The sequence below is a fragment of the Thermobia domestica genome, chromosome 1 (genome assembly GCF_964235325.1).
Source record: "Thermobia domestica chromosome 1, izTheDome1.hap1.1, whole genome shotgun sequence".
Classification (NCBI taxonomy): domain Eukaryota; kingdom Metazoa; phylum Arthropoda; class Insecta; order Zygentoma; family Lepismatidae; genus Thermobia; species Thermobia domestica.
Window position 1 is genome coordinate 253,102,515 of NC_137454.1, and position 25,442 is coordinate 253,127,956.

The 25,442-nt window shown below is 36.6% G+C and overlaps 1 protein-coding gene across 1 annotated transcript in view; it reads left to right on the top strand.

Annotated features, from left to right (window-relative positions):
* teq (Tequila) overlaps positions 1–25,442 on the top strand; it is a 409,295-nt gene that overhangs the window by 25,698 nt on the left and 358,155 nt on the right. The window contains exon 3 of the mRNA XM_081772160.1: positions 14,299–14,539. Within this exon, the coding sequence (XP_081628286.1) occupies positions 14,299–14,539 (241 nt within the window). The remainder of the gene's footprint in view (positions 1–14,298; positions 14,540–25,442) is intronic.

The following is a 25,442-nucleotide window of genomic DNA, read 5'->3' on the forward strand; positions in this document are numbered from 1 at the left end:
TGTACCTTGTGCTCGTATATACAATCGATTCATAGTGACGAAACAAAATGAGTGACACCAATTGTAGCCACATTCGTGAAACCACTTCTGATATATAGTCACAATTTTCTTTTCTGAGGCCTGGAAATTTAATTCACCCTCCATATACAACATGTATGTTACTCCCTTCAGGGTAATGAAGAAAATTGATTAACACAATTACAGTCACTTCCGTTAAGACACTTCCAGTTGAAAGTCATATTTTTATTTATTGACTCTAAGCATTTTTAGTGACTCTATATAGAAAATAGTGCATCTAAGTAACAACCGATAAACACCACTTTTAAGACACTTAGGTGTCAGGTAAAGAAGATTGCATGCTACGGTGAAATTTAGAGCTATGTCGGCAGTAGTTCATTACCAGAAGGGCCATACTTACCGAGTTGGTCTAAATGTAGTAGTTAGACGAGGAGCGTTCTGGGAGAAGTTGGCAATTCTTTAGTAGTCAAGTTGTGTTCTCCAAGTTCAGTTTCAAGTTCTCCAGAAATTCGTAGTGATTGGTACGGCAACTTGGATATTAGTCCCAGGCATGGACATACTGACTATAACGACTGGGATACTGTAGGGTGGAAGGCAATAGAAGATCATTCTATTTTTCCTTAGTTTGCTGAAAGCAGAAAGAGAACATACAGAGTGGCCCAAAAGTAGGTATAAGTCATAGTATTGCCATAACTTCTTGTTTGTAACTTCTTTTCTCTTTGTCTTTTTGGATATCTTGATATCTTGAATGATGACGGGAACTTCGATGAAGAGCAAAGAAAGTAGGATCTTAAAACCTATTAGAAAAGTGCTGAGTATGTTTGTACATTATAAGCATGCAGCAACACGTTTAAGAATTTATCACGTCAGAGACAAATTTGGTGAAACAGGTTCGAATACAGGTTAAGATTCGGACAAAGTTTATGTTGTAATGTATGTCGCAGCCTTCTGGGTAGGTTTGAAGAACGTTGAATTGTTGAATGAGGACATTTCGAACACTTTCGTGTCTGAAAATTGTAGTCAAGATTTAGGCGTCACTGCATACCTACTTTTGGGCCACCCTGTATAATGGTCTTTCGCAGCTCAAAATATAGTTTCGGATTAAAATATCTTTCATTCGGATCTCCAGGAGAGGAATATCTTCTGAAGGATCATTGGACAAGAGGGTAACAGTGTGGAGAAGATCGCTAAAGAAAGGATGACAAGCAAGAGTAAAAAGATTTAGGATAGGGATGTGGAACGTATGTACCATGTTACAGGAAGGGATATTAGAAAATCTTAAAGGAGAAATAAAACAAAATAATCTAGACTTGGTAGGAGTTTATGAAGTTAGATGGGAAAGTGGTAGGAAATTGAGAAGCGAAGGATATAGAATGTTTTACTCAAGTAGTGGAAAGGAGTGGGAATAATACTTGGTAAGTGCTTAAAAGAAAAGATAGTAAAAGTATAACTTCCTGATGACAGAGTTATGATGTTAAGATTTAAAGGAAAAAAAGAATGATACACTATGTGATCCAAAGTATCCGGACACCCCCACAAACATACGTTTTTCATATTATATGTATTGTGCTGTCACCTACTGCCAGGTACTCATTATCAGCGACCTCAGTAGTCATTAGACATCGTGAGAAAGCAGAATGGGGACAAGTCTGACACAAGTCTGATAGTACAAGACATTAGACACAAGTCTGATAGTACGCAACGTTGATTTTGACGTTTTACTTCACCTTTCGAAAACGCAGTTTTCCCCTATATGAAAAACCAGCCACAATCATGAACCCTTTCGGAAAATCTCTATGGACTGGTAGAAGAACATGCTTCAGCTCTTGCACTGAGGAAAAAAATCGTATGTGACGTACGTAAAATCGATGTTATATTTGTAAATCCTGTAGTTTTTGGACTTAACGTATGGCAAATATATAACTGAAAACACATGTTTTAGAATACTTTCTGTATAAGCGTTCCATCTGTACGTACTTTCCGTATGAAACAAAATAGACGGTCAGGATTTAGCTGACGAAGATAACATACATAGATGTATGTAATATAAGGAAGACTGTTAGATATCAGACATCCTGCAAATGGCATGATGTAACATCTAAGGGCATATGTAACATATGGATAACGTATGCTCCGTACTGATTTCTGTAGTAAGCAAGAGGGTTCCGTATATTTGTACAATATACCACTGCACAGAGAACGGATTTTTCTCAGTCTAGATTGTATAAATGTCATCTCGCGGGTGATCGCTGGAAGTTTGTTTTTAGCCTTGGTGGGGTGTCGACTTAACCTCACAACCTGTGGTGAAGTTGATGCCATTACATTCAGACTTGTTGACACCACACTGAGAAAAGTCCGTTCTCCGGACAGCGGTATATTGTACAAACATACGGAATCCTCTTGCTTACTACAGAAAGCAGTACGGAATATACGTTATCCGTATGCTACATAGGCACTGCCCTTAGATGTTACATCATGCCATTTGCAGGATGTCTGATATCTAACAGACTTCCTTATATTATATACATATATGTATTGTCCGTTCACTCTAGGATGGAAAATTGTTTACAAACAACAATTGTAGTGCGAGTGTCAAAACCTTGCTTCTCACCCCTACACGATTAATTCATGGTTGCCAGGCACATGAATCGCCGAACCGAATGTACCTACTTCTGCACAGTCATAGACCAAGTGCTATTACTACATAAATTGCTGCTTTTGAAATAACTGAGATATTAACGTTATGGCAAATCGAGTTAGTTATTATGTAATACAATCTTACATATAATGCAAACTCATTTTCATTGCCTCAAGTGTTCTTGTTCGAAAGTGTGCGAAAACCTTGTACGCCTGGCAATATTGGAAGATGGCAGTTTGTGTTGTAAACAATAAACAGAGGGTGCGAAGACCGTTAGGTTCGCTGGACAGCGTTGTTTTCATGTAAGGCGACAGAAACATATTGTACTGATTGTAAACAAAGGCTGGGAATTTCGATGCGAGTATAGTTGGAAATATTCTCGCGACTTATTGCCTGTTGGTGAAGGTTTGCAATGTTGCAAACTGCTAAGTGTAGAATTTCATACTAATTGAACGAGCTTTGAGAAGGATTAGTATGATGCAATAATTATAAATACTAACAACCATAGACTTAAAGTATTAGGAAATAAACCATGCTGCTGTAAGAAGAATATAATACACATTGAATTACGTGTTCAAAGTACAGTATAAAACGAATTTTAACTTTTAAACATTTTAAAGCTGTACACATATGCCCTGTTTGGGTGTCCTTACCAGACACTGTGCAACACAAAAAAAGGCATTAAAATAGGTAGATCGAGCGTGGGCATGAACCCGGCTCTAGCCGGTATTCCTTATTAAGGTTTTCCTAAGTCCCACGAGGTGAATGCCTAGATGGTAGCTTCTGTAAGGCAGGGGCGGATCCAGGACGGACTTCTTGGGGGCGGTGGGTTTTAATACTGCTACTTAGAGCTACTTTTAAGAGCTCCAAACTCTGGAATTGGGCTTTATTTAAATATATAAAATGAGAAAGTTTCCTTTCCTGGGGGGCAATCGCCACGATCGCCCCCTGGATCCGCCACTGCTGCAAGGCCAGAATTGGGTCAAACACCGAGGCCCCAGAATTGGCGGAAAATATATTCCTTCAGAATATTATGTTGCCAACACTTCCACAAATATTATGGTGGTGGGTTCCGGCATCCCTTTTTCGTTTATATGTGCTTAAATTCGTTATGAAGTAAATGTAGAAGTGTTTCTTTCATTCTCTTTCTTTCTTTCTTCTCCTCTTTCTCATCCTCGCTCTTCTTTCCCCACCTTCTTAAAATATGAATACTATCCTCCTGTAAGATTGTTTCTCTCCACGGCCCAAGGTTTAAAGAGAGCAACCTGATATAGTTAACTATTAGCAAAACTGTACCAATAAATTCACATTAGAGACAGCGCCGTAACTTAGATTTTTTCTGGGGTGCAAGCATTTCTGCAGGGCCGTTACTTACGCCCCTGGGCCCGTTCCATGCATGACAAATTAATTAAGGGGACAATATTGACAAGTCTCAAAGCCATATGAATAAATGGTATTTCTAGGGCCCCTAATAATATACGTTTCTTACTGAAGTGGGCCCACGGCTCATTTTTGTTTTATTTACCTTTTGTGCACTGCTTTATGGAATGTAATGAAACTGTTTGATGCTTCATTTATAATTTCATGTTCGTATTGTATATGGATTAAGAAAATTTTGTCTCCAAATGGGCCCCTTCGAACGGCGGGGAACGTCCCTGGGGGGCAGTTGCCCCTCCCCTGCCCCACACAAGTTACGGTCCTTTTTAGAGAAGAAGTAAACTCTTTCGAAATTTACGCAACTTGCAAATACCAAACCCTACTAGTGCTAAAATTGATGAGTTAGTGCCACTGTTACCACTGCTATAAGGGGAAAGTAGGGGAAGGACTGCTAAGATTCGCTGGCCAGGATTTGTGTCAAAACATAGCGCCAAGCTACAGTAAACGGACAATATGTTACTTTCGTCAGCTAAATCCTGACCGCCTATATTGTTTCATACGGAAAGTACGTACAGATGGAACGCTTATACAGAAAGTATTATAAAACATGTGTTTTCAGTTATACGTTTGCCATACGTTAAGTCCAAAAACTATAGGATTTACAAATATAACATACGATTTTACATACGTCACATACGATTTTTTTTCTCAGTGCAAGAGCCGAAGCATGTTCTTCCACCAATCCATAGAGAGTTTCCGAAAGGGTTCATGATTGTGGCTGGTTTTTCGTATAGGGGCAAACTGTGTTTCCGAAAGGTGAAGTAAAACGTCAAAATCAACGCTGCGTACTATCAGACTTTTATCCTGACTGAAATGCACCAGCATGAAATCCAAGCATTGTACGGACAAGTAGTATTGCTACGAGCTTGTCTCGTGCAAAGCACGTCTCGTCTCGTTTTCGAGACGAAACGAGACACGAGAAACGTCTCGTTTCGTAGCAACAGTAGAGCGGCTGAGGCCCACAAAAAAGAGCTGTTGTGCCAAGTGGTTAAAATTACAACTTTTAACAAAGTTTGGTTTCGTCAACAAAGCACAACACGCAGCCACAATCTTCCAACAACGACAGTCCGACATCCAGTCACACGGTGAAAACATCACTAGAATTCTATCGTCGTGTATGGAACAGGAAACTGGAATTTCTGCGATTCCCTTCTCAGACATCCCTGTCAAGATTCCATATACCAGCCCAATGGACTATTGTGCTTTCGAAATCCTCAAGCGGTGCCTGTCTCATCGTCGAGTCCGCACCGTCTCCGGCCTATGGAAAGATTGTGAAGAGGATTGGGATGAATGCCCATGGTCCAAGTGCAACGCATTCTCTTGTAATGGAAACTTCGATGCCGGGCAATAGTCAGTAGTAGTAATCTGCAGAACCAATGGTAGAAACACGGCATCTTCTGGGTAAGTAGCACATTAAAATTCGGCTCAATATAAACGAATCAACCTCTGCAACACACAAAGGTGATAATCACGCTGGGACCACTGGCCTGTGTTAAAGTTGACAAATTAACACCACAATTTTTTACTGTGCAGGAAATCAGGGGGAATTTAATTCACGTGTAAAGTATAAAATTGAATATAAAAGCTATAATGTAATCAATAAGATTTCTGTCTAGGAACCGTAAGCATTCAATCACAGGTGGGTACGGAATTTATTTCCTGTTCTACCCTCATTTCAAAGCGACTCAGCGATAGGACTTCCAGACGTCCCAATTTAGCCGGGAAAACCCCAGATTAACGTTATCTATGTGTTCAAAACTTGTTCAAAGCTCCAAATGTCTGTTTTTTTCCTCCTAAACTTAAGTTAATATTACTCGTGAGCTATTTTAAAAAGTCCCGCTCTTATTAGTCATCGATACTCAACTGATTGGAATAATTTACTCTATCACTCACTTTTGGTGAGTGTTGATCTGTTATTTAATTCATTCTTATATTTAATCAAAATTCAAGTTCATAACTATGAATTGCATATTTTCATAGGGTTTCCCGTTATTTTGAGCCGATAACTCTGGAAGCCCTACTAAGGGTCAACCCAGCCTCTGTAAATGAATATCTGGGGAAACTTAGGGTGGAGCAAAGGGAGCTAGAATTTGATACTGTTTACGTAATCTCACACGTTTTAATCAAGAAAATATGAAACCTTATCTCTACATCAAACGTTGCTATTTAAGAATAAGTACAATATTGCTTAAGTATCCAAAATACTGTAGAACAAATTGTCTTATAGCATTTTTGTTATTAACTACATACGTATACAGTATTCAAAATTAAAAAAAAAAAAAAAAAAGTAGCAGACGATGTTGCCAATACGTTGACACAAAAAGTCGCTAAACAACTAAACCTATAAGCACGTACTTCACGATTTTCAAAAATGCATACCAATTAAATATCCACAAAGGAAAACGAAACGAATATCTACTTAATTCATTGTACTCAGACTTCTATAGGTGATCAGCTTACTACTGGTAATTCTGTTTTACTTGCGCCCCTTAACGGAAGCTCTGAAAAGTAGAAATTGATGGCTCAGATTGTCTCCGTTAGAAGATTATATGTGAAATCAAACATTGCGTGCAGTTTAAAGGTGGTATAGTTGAACAACTCATCGTCGCTTGCGATTATTAGGCCTAATACAAACAAAAAGAAAGAAGGAAAAGAATCATATATCAAAATTGCTTCGAAGTAAGAGTACTTCATTACTGAAGGACAAATTGTTCGTAGGTCAAAACTCGCTCAATTTGTATGTCGCCAAATGGTTATTTAAAAGCACCAAATAAGTCGTCAGTCGGATTTTTTTTTTTTTTTTTGTCGCTGTCTTGTAAGTTGTAGCCCTAGGTTTAGGGACTTCCTTCTCGAATTGGCAACACTGGTAGCGTAGGCGGTATGTATTTTTTATAATGTTACATATACCCTACTACCTGTTAAAGATATGAGCGATGTGCTTTCAATCCACGGCTTAAAACGAGAGTCGGTATAAATGGCACGTTGGAGACAGAGGCTTACTACGACTATTATATACGATGTATATACAGGAATTATTATGAAATCTCTCAGCAACAAGTCAATGAATTAGAAGTGCTACTCTTAATCAGCAAGGCAAAGGCTTGTTATTACTCTTTTCGTTCGTGAAAAATTCCAAGAACTAAAGGCTGTTTAATCTGTAAATCACAAAGAAAGAGGAAACACGACAATATTCTGATAAGAATCGGCTGAATTTAGTTATTGTATTTACCTACGGTAGAAGCATTAGTGTTAGAGATATTCGTGGCGTCTATTGCTACTAGACATATTCTCGGAATTACCATATTGATATCTCTTTCAGACACTGAAAAAAAATAGCAAAATTATCGAAAAGCATGAATTTCGGAACTCCTATATTATTCCATGTTTCTTGTGATTAAAAAAAAAACGATAAGCAATATATATAATCACTATCATAATTATTGTGTCGATATTGATTAGTCACTTGACGCAACTGAGAAGCTTCCGTGCATCTCTAACATTTTTGTCTTCACGCACATTGTTTTTAGTCTGATACCGTTCATCAACTGTAGCTTCCTTCGGCTTCTCCCTCTCTTTCCTGCCACTACACCCTTCACTACGTCCATTATGACACACTTTTTTCTCAGCCAATGTCCCAATAGTTTCTCTTCTTATTCCTCATTACACATAAAATTGTTCTTTTCTCCTCTCAGTATTTCTAACATCTCATCTGTTTTCTATTCAATCCAGCTAATTCTCTACATTCTTCTCCACAGACACATTTCGAAGCTTTGTACTTTTTTCATCACTTTTGTGTAATGTCCATGTTTCTGTCACATACTACAGTACATTACTCTGTACTAAGCATTTTATGCGTCTTTTTCTCAGTTCTTTATTCAGGGACACAAAATAGACTTTCCTTTCTTATTTCGCCATTCTTATCCTTGCTTTTATTTCACGTTCACACTTCATATTATCACTAATAATACTATACAGGTATCGAAAATGAGTCACCTGTTCTATTTTCTCACCTCTACTTCTTCACTTGACACCGACCGCTTCATTCTAATTCATCTTGGCTTATGTTTTTCTAAAATTTAGTTTCATCCCACTTTCTTCACAGCTCTTCCTCAAGTTTTCTGATATCTTAATGATTTTCTTTTCGGACTCCGCAACAACCACCATTTCATCTGCAAACCGTATATGCCTAATCATTCTACCCCCTACAAAAATACTATCTTCATTATACTATCTCTGCTAGATAGATATTAAATAACGTCAGTGAGAAACAAAATCTCTGTTGAATTCTCCTACCAATTGCACTCTACTTTTTCATTTGTTTCCCTATTGTAAACACACACTTTTTCATGTTCCCTTTCTCATGAATCTTCAATCTTTCCATTCCAACTCAACTCCTTCCAACACTCATTAACAATTCCCAGTTCACCGAGTTAAAATTCTTTCTTGATCAATAAATACAACATACACCTCTTTTCCTTCTTCTATAAATCTCTCATTTATCACCCTTAATAACCTAATAACATCTCCTATGCCTACCTCTCCTAAATCCGATCTGTTCCTCATCAACATTTTCATTTTGTTCTTCCATAGCCTGGGTGAATCCATATGAAGTGATTCAATGAAAGTTTGCTTGACCATTTTTAAATTATTATTTATTTGCTTTTTTGTATACTGTTACCACGTACATTGGCAGCATATAACTGCTTTTCAAAAATTGTAACCAGAGCTCGTTTGTGAGTGGCAGCCATTTTTGTTGAGCAGCACGTACCAATTAGTGACTTTGTAGACATTAACGTAAACTTATATATCTTAAAACTGGGTAATTCAAAAACATTACAACAAACACAATTTTCTTTGTGCACTTTCTTTTCTTTTTTTCTCAGCATTAAAAGCTTTAGTTGAAACATAATGGGTGAAAATTGTTTCCTAAGTTTATTATCGAAATGAAGGGGTGGAATATGGAAGTTATGGTTTTAATTATAATCTCCTTTCCATTAAATATGAAAATGGTAGTCGTTACTCCAGAAAGTAGACCTTGATACACACCAGTCAGTACACACGGGTAACAGTTCGATTTCCATTTAATCATTTTTTTTTTAAATTAAAAGATGCATCCTCATTTTTGCCTCACCTTGTAGTTAAATATAATAAAATGTTTACGATGTTTACTAAGTTGTAACCATTTGGCCCTTCGCACACTACGACTACTGTGTCGAATATGCGCCACATTTTTTTCTGTGGCAGACTAGTCGCCGGGTAATGAATTCCCATTTGTTACAATGGATGTGGCGTGTGTCGAAGACGCGCCACAGCGTCACAGTTTGTCATTTCAGCAACCAGATACTCATTCTGAAAGCTGAGCTCAATGGAAACTTTCGACACAGACGCGCCGGAAGGGTAGAATCAGAATGGTTTCTTGTGAGAAGACATGAAGATCTTGCTAAAATCCCCTTGCCTAGCAACACGTTTTTCTTTTTTCCTTCCTTTAGACATATTTTACTGATTCCGAAATGCACCAAATACGCTCAAGCTGACTTTTTCTGCGCGTTTTTATTGTTTTTGCTTTTCCAGCACATTGTAATTAGCCATCCATATTTAAGTACCTGGTCAGCGTATTCCAAGCGTAAACATGAGCCATAAAAACGCGTTGCGAACTCATAGTTAGCCGTGCACTAAAAATAGCACAAATAGTCAGATATTTCCAAATATATTTTACACATTAACGAACTACGATCCCTCAGGCCAATAAAAATTTTATAACATTTCATTATTTATGTATATCTTCTGTGTATTTAATATGTATACTGTACGAAAAAATATATAAAAAAAGTAATGTTTTATAAGCACTTAGGCATAACGCTGATGCATCGTGGCACTCCATAATGAAATTTATAAGGAGAGGCTGCGAAACCTCATGTAGTCAGTAGCGGATTTAGCAATATACTGACTAGACCCCGGATTTAGTCTGCGGCTCAAGGGGGGTCGCAGACTCCTGGCTACATACGTACTCCTTCTGACGAATAAATAGTCAAATTTTATTTGAGTTCAGTTTATAGCAACAAACATTCCTCGTCTGAATCCATCCTTGTTCTGGCTAAAAAAATGTCACATTCCCGCGACACGTGAAGTAAGGCCTAGCGTCTGTGGCATTGCAGGTGTATGTCGAATATCAGCGACGAGACGACACAGCCTAATATGGTGCGTCTTCGACACACGAAGAGGTGTAGTGCGCGATAGCTCTTTAATATAGAAGATGCTAATTGTACGGTATGTTGTGTTTCTGTATGTAAATATAAATTTATTGTTAACAGTTAATTACATTATTACTTACAACAATATTCATGTGCATATCTATAGTAATGCAATTAGAAAATCAGTTCCTAAGTGTTAAATTTTAGAAGACAGTTTTAAACATAGGTAAATATGTTTTTGCTTTATTCACCATATGATGTATAATTACTGAGTGATTGCTTTCAGATGTTCACATGTAAATATTTATTTAGTTTTGAATATTACTAGGAACAAAATTTGTTACTTATTTTACTTTTATCCTTCTAAACTTGACTTAATCCTTATTACAATAGCGCAATATCTCAGTCTGTCAGTCACGCTCCTGATATTTCACAGTCAAGCTAATATTTGTATCTAGCTGTGCTGTGTCATATCTCACGCCAAGAGGTGTCACCAGCGTGAGGCAATTTTGAGACGAGCGGAAGGCTTGGGGAGAGCAATTAGTTTTATTTACCCAAACCTTAGGCTTCCTGTACATTATATTACTCATGCTTAATTAACAATTTTAATTGTTTATCTTTTTAGTTTCCTCAATTGACTTACATATACAAATATCAGTGCTTAAATGTAAGTGTGGTTATGGTCTGTTAATGATACTATGCTTTATGTCGGTTGGTGGTAAAATTTCTTCAATATTTCACTCTTCTAAAGGGAAACGGCAACAACTGTCTTTAGTTTATATCCTGTGTTCATATTGCTTAGTTACTAAATTATGGTTTGACGCGGAATAAATACTTGTGGATTTTATAAAAGTAATTACATTATCTACATTTAATACGGCCCTTGTCTTAACAATAAATAGCAAAGCACGTTCATATTAAGCATAATCACTATCCATTTTTAAACAAAGGCAGACAGGTAGGCACGGAACAAATGCATTGAAGCAGCAATGGATAACTACTCTGTACTAGAAATTAGCATTAGGCCTACTCATAGACTGAGATCATTTTGTATTGTAAATAGATACAAATTATCAATGATGATGCTTTTTATTTGAAACTGAAGTTGATAGTAGATATAACCAACCCTATTCTGTGGTTACAATAGATTATATATTTCTTATTATTACTCTACGTAGAGACAAGAATATTTGAAACTGCAATCCGTTCGGCTACCATTGAAAGAACTTTGATAAATAAATCTTGTCTTCTTTTCTTGTTCACTACCAAACATGAAAAGTGTTCAGGTACTACAATATTTAGGACACTCTACATCTTTATAATTTAAGTACTACTAATATAATCATCATAATATATGCCACTACGTACAATATATTTTCTGTATATCACTTAGATAAGTGATACTAACATATCATAGACAGAGATAGAATGTGCAACAACATGTCTTATTACTATATAGATATTAATGGATTGAATCTTTAGTGTAAACGACATAAAAGAGAGTTGATCCCAGACAGTGGCATAAGAGGAAAGAGTGCGTACTGTGTGGAATTATTTTTAAGAATATTAATTTTGTACAACCTTCTTTCTAACATTTTTGTTTCTATAATGCATACAACTAAATACAAATAACTGACACTAATATAATTAATAACAAGAACTAACTCCATGTCCTATTAAACTCGGAGGTACAACGCCGCGTTCACAAAAGTTCTCCACTGACTTCTGTCCTTAGCAAACTGAATCCAGTTTCTACTTTGTATTCCTATTTCTACAAGATTCATCATAATATTGTCCTCCCGTTTGCGCCTAGATCTTTCTAATGGTCATTTTCTGATTGGATTTCCAGTTAAAACTTTGAAAGCGTTTCTATTTTTTTCCCATTATGGCTACATGACCCGCCCATTTAAGTCTGTTGTTTTTGATTATCCTAACAATGTTTGATGAGCGATATGTAGTTCCTCATTATGAAGTTTCCGCCATTTCCCATTCCCATTCCCATTCCTCTTGGGTCCGAATATTCGTCTCACGATCTTATTCTCAAATATTTTTAGTCTATGTTCTTCCTTGAGAGTAGGCGACCATGTTTCGCCTTCCTTCAGAGTAAGCGCCCATGTTTCGCAACCATACAGCACAACAGGCATGATTGTCGTTGTATATATTTTAAGCTTCAAATTTCTTGACAGAATTCGCGACGACAAGAGATTTTGAACTGATTAATAACACTAACTCCCTGCTTTTAGCCGACATTTAATTTATTCATGAATATGGTTTTCATCTCTTAATATTGATCTTAGATATTTGAAACTATCCACTTTATGAAAAGTATTATTTGATATTTTAACGCATCCATAATTTGCAGTGTTACGATCCAGACGGACTTCTATGTATTTAGTTTTCTCTCCATTTACTTTTAAACCCATGTCCCTGCAAGCGTTTAATAAGAACTCTGCATTTCTTTCTATTGTTCTTCTATCATCCCGTATTCAATTTGCATCATCAACACATGCCATAACCTGGTAAGTACCATTCATCTCGAGGCCCTGGTTGCTATCTTTGATTTTCTTTATAGCGTACTCCAGGATAAAGTTGAATAATAATGGCGACAACGCATCCCCTAATTTCAGGCCATTCTCAAGAATTTTCCTACTCATCGACTTTACTTTGGGATTCATTTAAACATATCTTAATTAATCAAATTAGCTTTTTCGGTATTCCAAATTCTGTAAGAATATTGAACAATGTTTTTCTCCTAACTGAGTCATAAGCGTTTCTAAAATTAATAAATACTTGATATACCAGGGTATTGTATTCAGATCTCTTTTCGTGTATTTGTCGAATGGTAAACATTTGCTCGATAGTTGATCAATTTCGCCTAAATCCGCACTGATAATCTTCAACAATTTCATCTTTGTATGGGGTCAATCTTGCTAGTAGAATGTTTGAGAGGATTTTATAGGAATTAATAACGAGACAGAGATTTAAACATTGAATTATCGAGTATATAGAGGGTGAACCATTTACCTTAAAACGCCATTGAAACTTTTAAATTAATTAATAAAAGTAGATAAAAATTTGGGATTTAGGATTTTAGATTTCTGGGCCTTCGGCATCTAAGGCCATTTAGCCCTTCACGATTTGAGGGATGACGTCCCTCGGCGAGCACACAATCCGGGGAAAGGGAAGGAAGAAAGGATTGGGGAAGGAAGGAAGCGGCCTGGGACCTATAAGTTAGGTACCACCCCGGTATTTGCCTTGTGTGAGTGAGGAAACCCCAGGAAAACCTCATTCAGGGTGGCTGGCCTGAAAAAGCGTGTTACACTTTCTCGACCGAGTGACCCCACCGGGAATCTAGATAAAAATTTGTAACATGCAAATATCGACAAGAAGACATTGACAAACCTCACAATATCACCTGATCAATAGTATTACCAGTCGAACAACGTTGTATTTCTCTTAAATACCATTCCATTAAGTTGTTACATAATATTAAACGAAGAATTACAATGCCACTATTATTCAGTGTTACAAACTAAGGACACTACAGTATCACAGATGTATGTAATTATCCAAATTTTGTAGGCGTCTACAATAGTAATAACGAAAGTGAGATGGATGTATCAATGCTCATCGTAAGCACCTTAGTGTCACCATACTATGATCATAATACGACGTATTTCTAATAAGCAGAATTGCTGGAAATTGTTTTGAAAAATGTTTCTTTTGTCTGCTTCTATACCTAACAGCAATAGTTTTAGGTAATTGTATTTACAACAAGTTCTCGCAGTTACGTAAGTTTAAGTAGTGTTGCAAACTTTACCAATGCTCATCGATTACCATCTGAAGTACCAGCGCTGGCGATATCTTGAAGAAATCACTCACTAACCTTAATCACAATAGTACATACAGTTTTCACGAAAGTATTTATCGAATAAATGCATGTTTTGTTGAATAGTAGAGTCTCGTTTCATTTAGAGTATAATCAAATATATTTCTTTTCATTTTATTTAATAGGACGTACGTTGGAGAAAGATTCAGTACAAGATTCTACAATACAAGAGGAGCAAACACTTGCAGTTCCTCCTACACCACCCAGCGGACAGCTTTTCAGACTTCGAGGAGGACCTGGCCCATGGGAAGGTTACTTGGAAGCTGTGGATTTGCTAACTAATACGTGGGGTTTAGTGTGTGATTACGGATATGCTTGGACTATGGAAGAAGCTCATATCTTATGTAGACAACTCGGCTTTGAGAGGTAAGTTGGCAAACTGAAATTTACAGCTATGAGAATGCAGTGTTTCCTGGTCGAAGTTAAACTATTTAATACAATCATACAAAATTTTGTTCCATCATTTGTTAAAGCATTTTTTTAAAGTATGCCCTTGTAAGGAGTTAAGTACTCTGCAACTCTGAGAAGCTTAAGCAAAAAAATACAGTAAAACCTGTCTTCAACGGACCCTTTATTAAACGGAAAACTGTCTTAAACGGAAATATTTCACGGTCCCATGAATTTTGGAGAACAAAACGTGTAAAACTCCCTTCATTAAGCGGAAACTGTGTTACGCGGACAACGGAAAGAAAAATAAACATTTAACGGAAAATTCGTAGTTCCGGACTACAACATTTAGAAGATGTTTAGACATTCTGTGAGACATATACATTACACTGTCTGCGATAAAATGTTCGTCCTTTTGTTAAATATTTCTGGACAGTGTTGACCTTCCCCAACCACTACTCATATTCACCCCTACAAATTGTCCTTAATCCCCGCAACTTAATCAAGAATCATACGGAATGTCGGAAAGAAGAAAACGAGATACAGGAAGAAGAGGAATACGATACCGAGTTCCAAGAAGAGTGTAGAATAAATACATATCAAGATTCTCTCAGAAGTTTAAAGAAACTGCAAAAATTTGCCTTACGGAAAAATGATTCTGATTCACTTAGTATAATTTCTCAGACTAAACTGTATGCGGAAAGTCAAGTAGCCAAGCAGCAATGTACACAGAAAACCCTGCTTGGCTATTAGAAAAATAAAGAAAACGTGTGCATAGCATATTTTGTATTCATTTTAATTTTTTTTGTGTATTTATTCGTAGAAGAAAGAAGTACTGTAATCGAACAATGTACGTACAGCAATATATTTACTCAGTATGCCCCTTTATAACATGTATTTTTTTTAAAAAAAGAAAGGAAAGGTCTACCTCCACTAAGCGGAAACCTGACTTTAACGGAAATTTTTGCATGTCCCGCTCGATTCCGCTAAAGACAGGTTTCACTGTATTATGTTTTCTCGATCTAAAGAAGGTATTATGCAATGTTAAGTGACTCTAAATTTTGGACAATCAATATCTTTGACTACTAGAAAGCGTCTAGGTACTAACTAGCTGTTGTAACCAAATATTACATCAAGAGTATTAAAAATTACTCTTCTTCCCTTGACTAGCGTTTATTCAAGAGAGCCGGAGGGCTGCAAGTCACAATTTTAACATCCATAGAAGCTTCAATAGAATTGATTCTTAAATTTTATAATTTTCAAAACAAAGAAGTTTTCTTCCCTTTAATCCTTTAAATCTGATAATAACATTTTAGAGGTGACATTTGATTATGTATCAAATTGAGATGCAAATTATTAGATTATTCCTAATTATAAGTTTAACTTAGTAGTATATTTTATCACTTCACGTATTAAATAATACGTTTTAGGCCTACTTTATCTTTGTCAGAAACCCTACTATACGAAACGTTGAGACGAGGGGAAGGGAATACGATAAATGGTTAATTTTGAGTTATTGAATAAATTATATAGTACATACTATTGGATATAAACTACCACATTTCAATCATCAAAATTTCAAAAATAATATTCAGACACCCCGTAGTAACATCAGATTGTAAAAATGATATTCAGTAAGAATTACTAAACATTTGACTTTACCACGCACGAAAATATAGGTAAAAAGATTTGGACACTCATAGAAGTTTCAATAGGGTGATGTGATGTTATACTCACACTAACTATTCGGCGATATATCAGCTTTATTATTTTCAGCAAAATCACTCAGGTCTAGTAGTCAAATAATCTCCTTACTGCTATTCAACTTACTATATGCAAACTTTCTACTCTAGTGACTTGTTAATCTGCATAAAATCAATAAATTAAAGTAGGCTGACCCCTCTTTGGAACTACTTTCGACGACATCAATAATCTTTTCCTAATTTATTTTATAATATGTGGGTCAGTACTTCAACAATATGAAATTTTTAAGTTACTCTAAAGATTTGCAATGCTCTTTCGTGCAAGGCATATACATTGTATTCACCATTATGCAAAGATCATGAACATAATGTAATTTGAGGCAGTAATAATTTTCTACTGGATTGGCAATACTGTATTCGTAGTGACATTGGGTATAATATTTATGAATAACATAAGTAGTATATCCTATGTTCTTACGTGAACCTCGAGAATTTTAATTTACTTAAACATTTTATTGCCTGGATTCACGATCCTGAAATCTAAATCACTAGCTTTGCAAAAAGCCTAACTTTTAAGGGATCTACTAAATCCAATTTTCAAAATGTTAATACCTATTTTATAGTTAGGGAGTATTCCTTGTAAGTAGTGTTCTCTAAGTACAAAATAATTACGAAGAACAATTTTAATACATTGATTTCTGCAATATTTTGAAAGGATGTGGGAAAATGGGGGAAAGACCTGCTCTGCCCTTTAACTCGTGCACAACTTAATTACGTTTTCCCCTGTCTGTGAACTACATTATTAAGAAGTAGTCGGTAAGATACTAAGCTTAATATTCTTGATAAGCTCTGGAATATTCGAGTTTTGGCTTGATATGTGCCAGGCTGCTAAAACGATGTACACATTAAAAGTAGTGAATTGCATACAGAATCTCTCAGACTCAAATAAAACAATATTATTAATACACAACACATGGAACACCATGACTCTTTTTGGAACATTCAATTTTGAACCCTACGCATTGGTTTAGTGGGTAAAGCGAGCACTCTTACTGCATTGAGTCCGAATTCGATTCCCGGCGGGAGAGCCTTGGAACTTGAACGTATTACGATGGTTTGGATTCCACCGTAAACTGTAGATCTATATCTTATTTAGCTTCGAAGCTGAAGGGGCATCTAAACTCCAATCCAAGCAACCATCTCTATTTTGAGTACCGTAATAGTTTATTATTATTATTATTATTATTATTATTATTATTATTATTATTATTATTATTATTATTATTATTATTATTATTATTATTATTATGAAATAGCATATATCATATTGCAGTGCCTATAAGTATATTTGTTATCTAACATGTGCTTATACGTGGGTTTTACGTTAGTTTGAAAGTTATCTTATATGAGTTAGTTTAATTCTTTTATAAATATAAATCGCTAATGGGTTGTTTCATCAAACCTATACTAGATAAAAAACATTCTCTGCTGCAGAAGTGTCATGAGGCATTAGTGAGTCGCTTTCTGTACCATATTTAATACATCACAATGAGGGGAGGGGGACTCTTTCGATTTTTCCCGCAGAAAAAATATCGTTGGCAGAAAAAAAACAGTCATTTAGGTCAACAACAACAAGCTTTTCTACGCTGATAACAACGGTAGCATCCCAGCGATCGTCTATGTAGAATGTCTTTAATGTGATATTAAAGGTGATTTGAAACCGTAGTCTCTTATTCCCTTCCCCTTCTATTGAAGTAAACATATACAAAAGCAAATCGCTTTTTAATTTTCTCCATCGTATATCGTTTTTATGATTTACAGGATCCTTAAACATTGCTTAAATACATAGGCTATTTAAGTCTTCTAATTATTTTATACGGGTATACAACATTATTGTTTGCAGTTAGATTTATATCTACGCCGTAATTTTATTATCTATTCATTCTTCGATTTGCAGAATGCTGATTTTTTAAATGAAGATAGAGGAGTGGTTTCGAACATGTACGTGGCACAGTCATGCTACATTAAACTAAATATTCCATTTTATTTTTAAAATCTTATCGTGATACAACCGCACACTTTGGAATCAGTTAATTTCAATCTTCACGCATGTCTTAGTCTTTTAATCATAGTTTTGGATTAGGATTAGGAATTAGATTTCTGGGCTTTTGGCATCTATGGACATGTTACCTCGTCACGTATGCGGGACGACGTCCTTGGCGATAACACTAACCGGTAATTGGAAGGAAGAATTAGGAATGGAGAAGGAGAGAAGCAGCCTGCTCTCTCCTATTAGGCACTATCCCGGCATTTGCCTGGTGCGAATGAAGAAAACCACATTCAGGATGGCTGCACTGAAAGCGCTTTTTACAATTTTTCGACCGAGTGTCCCCAATGAAAATCGAACCTGGAACTGCTCACACCAAAGGTGCTCATGGTTTTGGTCATTCATTGATTTATTTTTTGAGTTTAGCGTCCCTTTCAGCAGCGAGGTTATATGAGACGTGGACCTACAACTTAACGTGAGACTCGAACAACAGACCTCCCGCCAGGAATTGAAACCGGCTCTGCCTCACCATTTCGTGTACGCTAACCGTTTAGCCACGAGGGAGCTCAGAGCTTTGGAGGGAGCTCAGAGCTTTGGTCAAACTATCTACTCGTATTATACATTTTTGATAGATATCTTTACAAAGTCATTTTTACTGTGCCGGGTGGGAAGAATTGCGTGCTACAGCGAAATTCAGACTACGTCTACCAAAACGGCTATCCGTATCGAATTGGTCTATATCAGGCATAAGCAAGTTGAAATAGGGCATGGCCAACCACATAGGACTTACTGGCGTTGAGCGCCGTTTCAGTTCTCTGGAACTGAATAGCTATATTCAATGGAGAAACTTGTTCATCGTACAGTAACATAAAAACTGTTATAACGTAACCAAACTATTTACTTTCTAAAGAACAGCGTTAAATATCAATTTAATCACTATTTCAGTGGGAAACTTGACCCTTTACGTTCTGAAACAGTTTCTCAATGTTCCGTGGTACACTGAATGTTCCAACGCGGAGGCTATTTTCAAGATGGACATAAGATATTCTTGTCCTCACTTTAGATTTAATCCGCTTTATGCACGAAAAGATTTGACACACAGATATGTGCTGGCAAACAATGTCATCATTCTCATGTTGAAAGTAGATAAGTTAGAAAGTATTAACATGGTAAGTATTTTGCATAAAACTCTTATAGGCAGGTGTCCTTAAATGCTCCTTTTAAAGCCATGTCCTCTTAAAGTTCAATAAGTTACAATGCAAATTGTCAGAGCACATTCACGTTAATGCTGAATTGTGATAAGAAAATAGTGAAATTAACTCCCTCTCTACTGAAGTCGCTAAATCTGTCATTAAATTATTCAAGCAATAATTTAATGTACTTGTGATTTAATTTTGATCGCCATGTGTATTGACGTAATAAAAATAATTATGTAGGGGGCCAACAATTAACCTGTTAGCCCCATTGGGAAAAAATTGATCTAAATTTCGTCAGATCGTTCCATCGTCATTTGATAGCGTTTGATCGAAAACACTTATCGTTTGATCGCCATGTGTATTCATGTATTACAAACAATTATGTAGTTAGGCCAACATGTTAAAATGTTAACTCCCCATGTAAGCAAACTTGATTGGAATTGAACAAGATAGTTTGATCGTCGTTTGATTGCGTTTGATCGCCAACAATTATCGTTTGATCGCCACTAGTGTTGCCACGAGACGAGACATTTCTCGTGTCCCGTCTCGTCTCGTCTCGTTAACGAGACGAGACACGAGACGAGACGGAACCCTTTTAGACGAGACACGAGACGAGACAGACTGCTTGTCCCGTCTCGAAAACGAGACGAGACACGAGACGAGACGGGACGCCTTGTGAAATGTCTTGTCCCGTCTCGTGTCTCGAAAATGCAAACGCTGGCGGGAATGGCCAAGATTGAAATTGCCAGTGGTCATATAGATTGCAAAAGGAAAATCCCCTTTGTGAGAAAACATGTTGAAAAGCCTTCATAGAAAAGTGTCCTCTGTCTATTGAATGAATCAATCGAGATACATGAGCTTCCAGGAATATCATCCTTAATGTCTTGTCCCCAATTCCCCTTGCTGTAAACTGAGGAATTCTTATTTTTTTTTTCATTTCTGGCTGGAATGATGACAAACAAAATCAAAGACAGGGAAGATTTTTACAAGGTCAAGAAACCGAACTACCACCCCATCTATTCAATTTGAAAACTGGATAAGGTCTACACTCATTACAGGCTGTAGTTGAAAGTTCTGGTTGAGATGGCGGATTCTCTGGTGGCGGTATTCTTTTTGCTATATGAACCGAAATTAACCGAAAACGGCAATTGAAATCTTGCAAATAAAATTTTGTCTTCTCTCTCGTTCTCTCTCTCTCTCTCTCTCTTACACACACACACACACATACATATAAAAATACACTTTTACCATTTTACCAATCGCTCGCTTATTATACAGCAGTCATGTTGTAAAATTCACCTCTTCGTTTGGAAGGCGGGCGCAGGACAAAAAGAAGCAGATATTATCGACGAACCCTTCAAATTGTTTGCTTTCAGCAAATTTATGATACTAACAATAACACTTTAAATGAAGAGGTTTTACAGGGGGACCTTCGTTTTGTTACGCGGAAATGTTTGATCTGACCAGTGTGCGAAATTGCCCTCTGCTTCCAAGGTTCGCCGACCCTACTGTTTCTTTCCTCTTTTAAGGTCGCGGCATAACTACCCTTCTTTGAAAACCGAAGATGCAGTAAAATTGTGATGTCACGGCGGGAGCAGAAACAGCTTTCGCCCAAGGTTCTTGTCATCCACCCTTGTTTGTTTCTTTGATTTTTGCAGGAAAGTGAGTGATTCTTGCTTTCCTGTATTAAGAAAACATTAATTACTGTAGTGCTCGTGTTAGCCTATAAGCATGTCGAATTCTACACTAAGTATTTGTCGCAATTATAGTAGAAATACTACGGGTTCCAAAGTTATTTATCATGTATTTCCCTCGGTTCCTTTGCGGAAAGTTTGGCGAAAGAAATGCTGTCGGAAAGATATCTTTAAAGTTGAAAACGCCAGCGTCTATTCCGATCATTTTATTCCCGAAGCTTATGGTCATAATTTAAAATGTGAGCTTCTAAATATTCTACCCAAGAAAAAGTTTAAACAAGACGTGCCTTCACTAAACTTACCTTTACTATACGGAACCGTGTTAATGTAAATAATGAAAGAATTAAATGTACGGAAGTTAGGTGTTTAAAGAAAAAACAAATCAGACATTGGGGTGCAGCCAGATGAAATAACTATTGTGACTGAAATAAAAAAAAAAAAAAACCTCTTTGTTTATGTTATTTTTCGTTTGCTTTGTGGAGAGTGAGGGGCATAAACCAAAGGAAGAGCTCTCCTTTTTGCGCAAAGAGAATGAAAAACTGAAGTCTAACAGTATGTACAAAGCCAAATAAATATGTTTCCAAACGAAGTTAAAAGAATTGGAAAGCAAATATAATAAAGAATTAATTTCAAAGGCCAGTTCTAAAATATAATATTGTGATCGTTTCAATAAAGTGGTTAATAACCGGTGGTGGATATATTATGAAAAAGTTTTATACAGGGCCAAGTAAATATGCTAATGAATGGCAAGAAAAAACTAAGATGGATTGATTAAGATATAATTCGTGCATTAACACAACATGCCTTATTGATAAATTATACAATCATCTGCGGTTACAAGTTCGAATCCTCGTACCCAATGTGTCAACATTTCGACGTTGTATGATTGCGAATAGATCACGACAATATAAGAAACTTTAATCCAAAATGGCCACCCAAAAATCAACTTTCTTTAGACCACTAGCTAATCTAGGTGTACTGTCATGAGTTTGTTACACAAACGGGGCAACCACCATATAGTGGCACACACCCCGCGGTTATGGGAACAGATTTGTACTATGGAGGTGAAGACTGGCCCCAAGTATTCTTTGGTCCGATGTGTCGTTCAGCTCCCATTACTATGGCACTTTAAGTAGAGCTTACTGTGCAGTAACATATAAAATTTCAATCAAATACTTTCCATTACTCAATAAAATTATTTGGTTCCGAGCTTTTTTTTAAAAAAAAAATAATTGCAACAAATCTAAACATGCTAAAATGAAAAGTAGTTTTTGGATTGGTATGGAAACCTAAAGGCTGGAATATATGAAATCAAAGTGTACACACATATCTATCTCTCTATCTCTCTATTTATCTATATATCTTTCCATCTCTCCCTCTCTCTCTCTCTCTCTCTCTCTCTCTCTCTATCTATCTATCTATCTATCTATCTATCTATCTATCTATATATATATATATATATATATATATATATATATATGTATCTTTACAGACACTATAAAGCAAGTGGGCTGATAGTATACGATAGTGTCGTGGATGGTGACACCTTTACATCGAACTTTGCTTGTCGTGTAAACATTATTTGACATTAGTGTCTTCATCTTCAACGTACCTATGAGCAATTTACTGTATATTCGTGTATTGAAACTGGTGAAACAAATTTCAATGTTTCAGAATGTAAAAAAAAAAAAAAAAAAAAAAAAAAAAAAAAAGCCAGGGTCGAGAAGCCTCAGACAACTAACAGCAGAGATATATTATCTTGTAAATTATTTGTCCTTGCCTTGTGAGCTTATTTGAATTTATTTTTAAGACCTTTAGGCAACTTTGGCTCACCCCGAATGGATGGTGATGGGAAAATTAGTGGATTGAAGAAAGTGGTAGGATACTAGACAACTTCGAGAAAACACACACATTCGAAAAATGAAATGAAATGAAATGAAATATTTGAGTTTTTGGTCCCACGGTAATGCCGGTTAGGCTAAAGGAGACGGTGATGATGAGTAATGAATGAAATGGTGGAATGAAGAAAGTGGGATGAAACGGGAGAACCCCGAGAAAACCCACGCACATGGTGTTTGTCCACCACAAAGTTCAGTTGGCAGGGGCTGGGATCGAACCCGAGACCCCAAGCGCCAGAGATGAACGCTCTACCACTGAGCTACCGCGGCCCCCACACACATTCGATGTTTGTCCACCACAAAGCTCACATGGCACTAACCGAGATCGAACCGACTACCACATACACCAGAGGTGAAGGCTTCACTGTGTAGTTACCGTGACATTTCTTGTCTTTGTGTTCTGGTTAATACTTGTAACTTAGTTGGATCTTGATTAGCATGGTGCAGGCTGCTACATTTAAGTTTCGTTCCCATGGTATGCTGCTATATTTTTACGAGACAAGACGAGACAAAACGAGACGAGACGAGACGAGACGGGACAGAACCTCTCGAGACGAGACACGAGACGGGACGAGCACATTTTTTCGAGACGGGACACGAGACGAGACATGCTTTGCACGAGACGAGACGAGACAGCCTGAAGTCTCGTCTCGTCTCGTCTCGTGGCAACACTAATCGCCACGCGTATTAACGTAATACAAGTAATTATGTAGGGGGGGATAGCAGGTTACGTCAATACGCTGGCGATCAAACGATAATTGTTGGCGATCAAACGCGATCAAACGACGATCAAACGATCTGGCTCAATTCCAATCAAAGTTGCTTACATGGGAGGCTAACATGTCACCGATTTTTGGGTCTATGATTATCTCATCACCACAGCGCTGAAAAAGGTAATAAATTCTCATTTGTTTTGTTTATATATTTTTAAACAACTTATAAACCTAATGATTCGGGTCAGTCGTTCTTTCTGAAAAAATGTTCCGGGGGCACACTTAGTATTTCGGGGGGCACTACTAGTACTATTTTATTTATTATTATATTATAGACGTATTATTTTGGTCTTCTCCGGGGGGCACACTCAGAGCTCCGGGGGGCAGAGCCCCCCAAAAACATGTCTGGAAGAAACGCTTATTTAGTTACTGGCGGAGAGTATTCATGAAAAGAACGAAAAAGAAAAGCGAAACGGCGGTTTTAAAATCTTTTAATATAGAAGCTGTTATCGACTTACTTTGTATAATTCTACTTGTGACCAAAAACGAACCACCAGCTTCACTGGTTGTTTACAAATATACTTGCCGCAGCTTGAAAGCTTCTCCAAAACAGATCGTAGACTATTTTTCCCCGTTCCAGCTTCATTATCGTTCAAGCAAGATTCTTGAATACAAAGAAATGGACGGACTTATTGTTACGTATTTTATAGCAAATTGCACCATAACTCCATCTTTTGACGTTCTTAACAGTATGTATAAAAATAAAAGTGTACCTATCAACAAAATTCAAGACAATATTTAAAAATATTTTCAGGTATTAGATTTTAATTATATTTATCTCTTCCGCTTATTTTCGCGACCCTAGGGGTCACGACCCCCAGGTTTGGAAACCCTGGTGTAGACACTGACTAATTACATTACAAATATTCTTTTATCTTCTATTATTAATATTTCTAGTGTGAAATATCTCACACTAGTTGTGTGAGAAACTTTGTTTATAAGTTAATATGCTTAATTGAGATTCATTACACTCAATTCAATTTTAAGTAACTTATCGATTTATAATACAACATATTCTATGAACAATGAAGTAAATAAAAGGAATATTACAACACATCATGTTGAGAAATAAGATTGCAATATTTCTTTGAAGGAAATACTACTTAACAGTAGCGATTAATGGAACAGGAAGTGTGTAGTAAATCCTGTGGGTAGATAATAGTTTCAGATCAATATATGGGAATGAGTGAATGTTGAAATAGTAAACATTCACGTTCTAGGCGAAACTGAAAACCACGATTGATACGGTGTAGGCGTGACGCTCCACACCACACATCTTTTCTAGCTGAATATGTGTTGGTATTTTTAAACCATGTAAATGAAGAAAGGAATTTCGTAGAGAATAAACTAAATTCACTCCTGGTTAAAATGTTTTTAAAAAAATTGGACAAGACTTCATAACAAATAACTTTGAACTCACCATAGTAAGCGTATATTATATGCTGTACTTTAGTTAAGGGAACGTTTACACTTGAGATTTATTTCACAATATTTTATATCAGGTTTGTGAGCGAGTTTAACAGCAATCTCTTGACTCTTTCCATTATGCATGTCCATCTTATGGTGGAAAG